The 7,171-nt window shown below is 35.9% G+C and overlaps 1 protein-coding gene across 1 annotated transcript; it reads right to left on the bottom strand.

Moving 5' to 3' along the window:
* Positions 1 to 1,444: 1,444 nt before the first annotated feature.
* On the bottom strand, positions 1,445 to 5,358 carry LOC21397856 (beta-glucosidase BoGH3B). The gene is made up of 10 exons (XM_024169046.1): positions 5,296 to 5,358; positions 4,689 to 4,920; positions 4,343 to 4,547; positions 4,051 to 4,141; positions 3,752 to 3,897; positions 2,987 to 3,230; positions 2,776 to 2,880; positions 2,484 to 2,666; positions 2,159 to 2,363; positions 1,445 to 2,017 (listed from the first exon to the last, which is right to left on the bottom strand). The coding sequence occupies exons 2-10, from the start codon at positions 4,909 to 4,911 to the stop codon at positions 1,485 to 1,487; spliced, it is 1,935 nt and encodes a 644-aa protein (XP_024024814.1). The 5' UTR covers positions 4,912 to 4,920; positions 5,296 to 5,358; the 3' UTR covers positions 1,445 to 1,484.
* Between the last annotated feature and the right edge of the window lie 1,813 nt (positions 5,359 to 7,171).

The following is a 7,171-nucleotide window of genomic DNA, read 5'->3' as shown; positions in this document are numbered from 1 at the left end:
TAAGTCACAAGCATTACACTAATCTTCATCGGTATGAAGTGATCGGCTTTATTTTATTCAAGGAAAAAGCACAAGACGGTTTTGACATTTTTTTTTTTTTTAAATTTTATGGCAGGCTTAATTTAAAAAATATTTTATATTTAATATGAATCTTTGAGGGATGAGTTTTTTACTGGTGGGTGCGGATACCCAGCTTGAATAGAGCGGGCTATGGGGGTTGTTAAATAGGAAATAGGACGAGTATGAAGATTTGTATTGTCCTCCAAAACAAGAGGCGAGACATGGATTATGAATTATAATAATACTTTATAAATATGGGAGTGTCAGGACCGAGTCTGCTTGATGATGGACGTCGAGCACGAACTTCATTCAAAGCCGGCATGGCGTTCACGAACTTCACTCGAAGCGGGCGTGGCGTTCTTTTGGGAAGCCGCCCGTCAGGTTCTTGACTTGGTTGCCTTGATTGATCTTTGAGACGTTGTTAAATTCCTTTTGACTGAAAGGGCGGGAGCCCTTCTTTTAGTGTCAAATTGTTGACGGTAAAATTTCACCTACAATCAAAATTCAAAAGAAAAAGCAAAAGAGTAATTGACACCAAGAAAACTTAAGAAATGAAAGGAATTTTTATTGATTTTCTCTGAAAAGACACTCTCAAGAAGACAATTTCAAAAAAAAAAAAGAAAAGAAAAAGACTAAGTCGCTCTCAGACTCCAAAATTTCACTATTATGTGTTGATGGATTAGGATGAGAAATAATTATATTTTTACTATTATGTGTTGGGAAAATATTTTGTTTTCACATTCTATTAGGTGTGGGATTCACGAGTGAAAATGAAGGGCACGTGTTTGTTGAGAAAAATGCATGTGTGTATTGTCTCACATTAAAAATACATGGAGATGAGAAATGATTTATATATATATGTAAAGATTCAAGACCTAATAAGATAACTTTTTAAGCTAAGATAGCTTTCGTTTAGAGAGTGATACTTAGAAGCTCTTAGAAACTTTGGTTTGAGGAGAGCTCAGTGAACACATGCTTGACCGGAAAATTGTTAAGAATTGTGTGTTTCCCTATTTTTTTCCCTACATTGTTCAAAACCGTCGGAAAAGAATTGTGTTTCCCTACCTTGTTCAAAACCGTCCTCTAAGAGAACGGTTCTCCATCATTTTTGTTAGTGGATACTCATTACACTCCTATAAAAACAAATAATTAAAGTTTATTTATTTATTTCTTTAATACTAGGCTTCAACCTTTTGTTCGCTTGTAAATTGTAGTCTGTTACATTCAATCCCATAAAGCGACCTGGACAAGTATTAATGTATGAAACAAATGAAATAAATTTTATTAATTGTACAAATAAATGTCAAAGATTACATAAATCTATTTTGCTTTAGAGCATTAATATTCCTAACAACTAATTGATACAATATACAAAGAATTTCAATCTCAATTTCAATTTTTCTTTTGTTTTTTGTTCATTTTATTCAAAACGAACTAACAAATCGTTTTCTAGAGTACATGGGGAATAAATTTTGGTTATTGTTAGGTTTTGTAGTGAGGCCAAATCCAAACGGGAAGAGTGGGTCATAGTGTAGATCTCCGGCGTTCATGGGGAGTTGATCAACAGTTTTGAACCACGTGCGGGGAAGCTTTCCGGTGAAACCATAATCTCCGAACAAAACATCAGCAACACCTTGGCCTTCAGTTCCAGGAAGCCATGCAGCAACAAGGGCATCTATCTGTGAAAGATACGGTTGAATCACAAGCGGACGACCCGTGATGAGTACAACAACACATTTCACGGCTCCGCAAACATTTGTAATGGTGTCTGGTCCGGGGTATGGTAATGTCAAGTTCTTGTTGTCTCCGACTGTCTCTGCGTAAGGATATTCTCCCACCACAACGATGGCGTACGAGAATTCATTTGACGCAACGAAGTTCGCATCAGGCTTCTCATTGTACACCACTTCGGTCGATGGATCAACTGCATCTTTTATGGCACTGAGGATTGTACTACCTGAAATGTAAAAAAAGAAAGAAAAAAAGAAAAATTTATTTAAAGGTTCTTATTAAGTTTAGTTTGTTTAACTTCTGTTCAGTTTAGTTGATAATATTGAAGAACAAACAATTAATGGAACTACTTATTGTAAATTATTACCTGTTGTGAGATCGTTACCACCTAATCCATTCCAACCAATAGTCCAACCACCACACTGATAACCCAGATTGTGTGCATGACTGCCTGCAACTAGAATTTTCGGCGTCTTCTTGGGAAGGGGTAGCAGCGGCTTGTTGTCAGCTTCACCATTTTTTAGCAGCACTAGTGATTTTCTCACAGCTTCCCTGGCCAACTCTCTATGCTCCTGTTAAAATTCAGATAATGTATTGAATTAAAATAGATTCGAGAATTCACAAAAGCACCTTCAAAGATTATTATTGCCGTAAAACTAGTGTGCGTCTAATTTTCTAATTATTAGACTAACCTTTTTGCCAAGCTCATGAACTTGGCTAAAATCTGCAAACGGCTTCTCAAATAGACCCATGAGGAACTTCACCCGCAAAATTCTCGTCACCGCATCATCAATTCTGCTCATGGGAATAATCTTATTCTTCACTTCCAAGGTTAAGCCGTCGATGAACTCCATGTACTTCTGTGGTAGCATGATCTGTAAAATGTCATGAATAGTAGGATTAGAATTAAAAGTGACTTTATAAAATGTTTGAAGCAACAAGAAGTGAGGAAGCAAGAAGCAGTAGAGTTTATAACTTAATTACCATGTCAAGGCCAGCATTAATCGATGCTTGAATGGAATACGAGTAGTTAGCACGAGGTGGAGAAGTAATCCTGTCAATGCCTTCACAATCAGAGATGACGAAGCCCTGACAAAATAAAAAAAAAATGATAAAAGGTTTTAGACCGCCCGCTTATGTTAATTTATGTCTTAAGAAAAAAAATGGTGAAGAGGATTAAAATTAAAAAGACTACTTTGAATTGGAGAGTGTTTTTGAGGTAGTCGGTGATAAGCTCCCGGTGAGTGTGCATCTTCTTTCCATTCCAGCTGGAGTACGACACCATGATAGTCATCACGCCCTTCTTGATCGAATCATGGAAGGGTGGCATGTGAATACTGAACAACCCCTCTTTGCTTATCACAGTGTCACCTTCATCTGTGCCATTTGTAGTCCCGCCATCACCCACATAGTGTTTTGCACAAGCTGCAACCTTTTTCCTATAAAGATGCAGAACCCGCGTTAGTAAAGCTCAACCCCTAACAAGCTGACAGATAAAATTCTAGTAGAATGCTTAATTAGTTCTTGAGATAAATTATTTCTAGGTCATGTCTTATATATATCATACTTATTAGATAAAGCAGAATAAATAGTTATGCGAACAATATTCTATCTAAACTTCTAATACTTCATTTGAGCAGATAAGTTTAGGTATTTTTAACACATCACTTGACATTGAAAGAAAACTAGAGAAAGTAGTATGAAAAATAAATAATATTTGTCAGCCCACCTTCTATGATCTTAAGCTTTTGGATGAATTGTTGACTTAAGAAATACTACTGTTGACTTAATAATATTATATGAAAAATTATCAGGCTCACGCGAAGAGAGAATGTTTAAAAAGAAATACTATTGTCGTCATATCTCCTATTAACTTGCGCTTTTGGGACGATCACTTATTAATAACATGTATAAATAAACGTACGGTGTCAAAACTTTAGAGGTGTACTAAGATTCTTACTCTCCAGCGACGAAGGGAAATCCTGTTGGAGAGTTAGCAGGTATGTCCCCTTGCAGTCCAGGTATCATCTCAGTCATTTCTTGGACAATCTTGGTATCCTCACTAAAGCTTTCATAACAACGGCCCCATCTTGGATCTCTACAAACCTACACACACAAGAAAAAAAAAATCATTTCGCACATCATAACAATTTTAAAAATCTCTGTTGTATTTTGATTATTTCATAACAAACAGAAAGTCATGAATAAATGCGTATTTGATGAGAAAAAAAAAATGCTAGAATTCGACTAATTACTTACAGCTACAGAAGGTGCAAAAGCATATGGAATGCCTGTTGCTCTAACTTCAAGTGCAGTTGCTGCTCCAATCCTCTTTGCAAGTTTAGGGTCCCTGGTTGATGCCAGAAAGTTAAACGGAAAAAAAAGATGAGTTTCTAGAAAGATCAAGAAGTTATTATTCAGCAATGATATATGTATCATGGTTGCATTCATTTCAATAATCCCACTAGTACCAATTCTAGTTTACACAGTCTTTTCTTTTACTGAACAAGAAATTTCTCATTTATGTTTGACAATATATGAAACCACTTGCCTGGTAGCGCCTAGACCAATATTATGAGGAAATATGGTTGCATTGTAGACATTGTTGTTTCCATGAACAGCATCAATACCAAACAACATCGGTATGCCGAGGCGAGTCGACAAAGCACCCTCTTGAAGTGTGTTCACAATGTTAATCCAAATCTCCGGTGAAGCCTTCAGAGCTGGAGAATTTCCTACTCCATTTAGTACACTACCTGCCAGAAACAGTTACAATATTGAATGTCAAATTTACTTGAGAAAAATAATTCTATTATCACCATTCGTGAATTCATGACCGTATATATATAAAAAGCTGAAGTGAAAGGAGAGAGATTAACGAAATACTGAATTTTTACCTATGAAGTGCTTCTTCATGACCTCTGGAGAAGCTAGACCGCGTTCAATTTGCGCCATTTGGCCAATTTTCTCCTCCAAAGTCATCCGGTTTAGCAGGTCATTTATCCGAACTTCTAATGGCTGTTTTGGGTCTTTGTATTTATAATAATTTGCATTTGCCATTGCTATGTATATTAAGCAAATCAAGAGAAGCCCCCTCAAAACGTTGGGATTCCCTGCCATCTTGTGACTCTGTTATTCGTGTTGCATACAGAAATAAGAATGCCAACAAGTAATAACGTCATTTTGTGTACAAGGATAGGAAGCTAAACCAAAAACATTAAGGAAAAAAAAAGGAAAAAGAAACGAAAAAGGAGACATGAAACTCAATAAAGAATAGATTATTATGCCTCGTTCACTTTGCGGATTCAAGTTTTCAATTCGAATTGGGATGTGACATTTTCTTAGAGTTTTTCACTGTAGTAAAAAAAGTTAGATGTGATATTTTTTTAAAACTTTTTATTGTAAAAACATAAAATTAAAAACTCGAATTAATAAAATAAACGAGACCTTAATGAACATTACAACTCAAAAAATGATTAATACGTGAACGTAAAGAAAACTTACACAAAAAGCAGACGAACAGACACCCAAGAATCAATAGCCTAAGCTCCCTCAGAATCAGAAATGAAGAAAGAATTTAATTTGTATCGAAAGACGAGACATTAGAGCGCCTTAAATAGAGAAAAAAGTCAGCCAAAATCTTTAGTCGTAAAACGGCAAATCTAATTAGGAATTAAAATAAAACCAATGGATTACGTCAGCTTTATTTAATTATAGCATTTACCTTTTCGTATAAGATGGCCTTGGAATTAAAGCGTACTCTAAGTCGTGCATATTTAATTTATATTTAATTTATTATGTTGACTTCGCGTCGTGTACGGATATGGATAAACTGTTTATACACGTGGCCTTTACGTGATTTTCAAATGCATGAGCGTCTGAACTATTTACGCACGTGGTCTTTCAATGTTTCGAATTGTGACTATTTAATTTTTGACTCTCTTGTAGCATATATATTATTACTCGAATGTATTTGTTTTTGTCTCTGGTTTGAAATTTAATGGGAATACTTGTGCTCCCGTCACATATATAGGAACGAAGTTTTACAAAATCAGTCGTATAAGGTGTGAAATACTCTATTTTTTAATTGGTTTTAAAGGCATTTTAGAGAAGATATTACACCTAATTGCGTTTAACATTTTAGGTTTTAAATAATCCTTATGATTATTTCTGTTAAATTTCAGGATTTCATTATTAATTTTAGGTAAGGACCAAATGTCAAAAACTAAATACAAAAGTATCTGCAGAAAACTTTAGAGAATGCTAACATATTTATGATTAGTTTCTTAAAAAAAAAAAAAAAAAAAAAGAAGAAAACAAAACATATAGCATAGCATAGGATCTAACAGTATCAAGAATCTTTGAAGAAAAAAAAAAAAACAACAGAGAAAAAAAAAGAAGAAGATAAGATAAACATATACATCTAAACCTTATCTACCAATTCCCTAAACTACCAAGTTAACGTGAATTGGTCTAAGATCAAATTAAATTTACTGCATGCATATGCGTTTCTAACTTGTCTTTTAATTACTTTGAATTAACAGACGTGCGTTTATTTAGTTTCTTTTTTCTTTTTGGATGAAGAAACAAATGATATTTTAATCCATACAAAAAGAGGTCATGAAGATGAACATTTGAAAGTCAAAACTACGGCGCAAAGAGATAACTAACTAACATTTGAAATGTCAAAACAGGTGTACATATGCTTTTGGTTGTTTTTAGTTTTAGGAATTTCTTGGTAGGAGCGAAAGAACACAAATTGTGTTAATCGTAAATGTTAGATTTACAGTGTAAACATAGGAATCACCATCATATCATAATTTTTGTTCCATGTAAAATAGTAAATTTAAGAATTATCATCAAAACATATACTATGTTTGGGTAATATTAAGGACACCAATAGTGCTGGAACTTCGGGTCGGCGGGCCGCCCGAAGCCCGAATTTTTTCGGGCTCGGGCGGGCCGGCCCAATTCCCGCCCGTCCAAGCAAGAAATTCGGGTTCGGGCTCGGGCAGCCCGGATTTGACATGTCCACCCTTGCCCGCCGCCGTCTAACCACCGTATACCGCCGTCCGCTGGGATTTTTTTGCATTTTTCTGACCAAGCCCGAACTGCCCGACCTGAAAATTGCCCGAAAATTGGGTGTGCCCGAATTGCCCGACCCGGAGCCCGAATTTTTGAATTTTACCTGAATTTTTCCCGCCTGCCCGACTTGCCCGACCCGCCCAAGGTGCCCGAATTACCCGAATACCCGAAAACGGCTCGTTTTTTGAATTTTTACCCGAATTCGGCCCGAAAACCCAAGTTGCCCGAACTGTCCGATCTGCCCGAATTGCCCGATTTGCCCGAAAACGGCTAGTTTTTTTAATTTTGCCCGAAA

The sequence above is a fragment of the Morus notabilis genome, unplaced genomic scaffold, assembly GCF_000414095.1.
Source record: "Morus notabilis unplaced genomic scaffold, ASM41409v2 Scaffold489, whole genome shotgun sequence".
Lineage (NCBI taxonomy): Eukaryota > Viridiplantae > Streptophyta > Magnoliopsida > Rosales > Moraceae > Morus > Morus notabilis.
The sequence above is the reverse complement of the archived record's forward strand: the minus strand, read 5'-3'. Positions and strand labels throughout refer to the sequence as shown.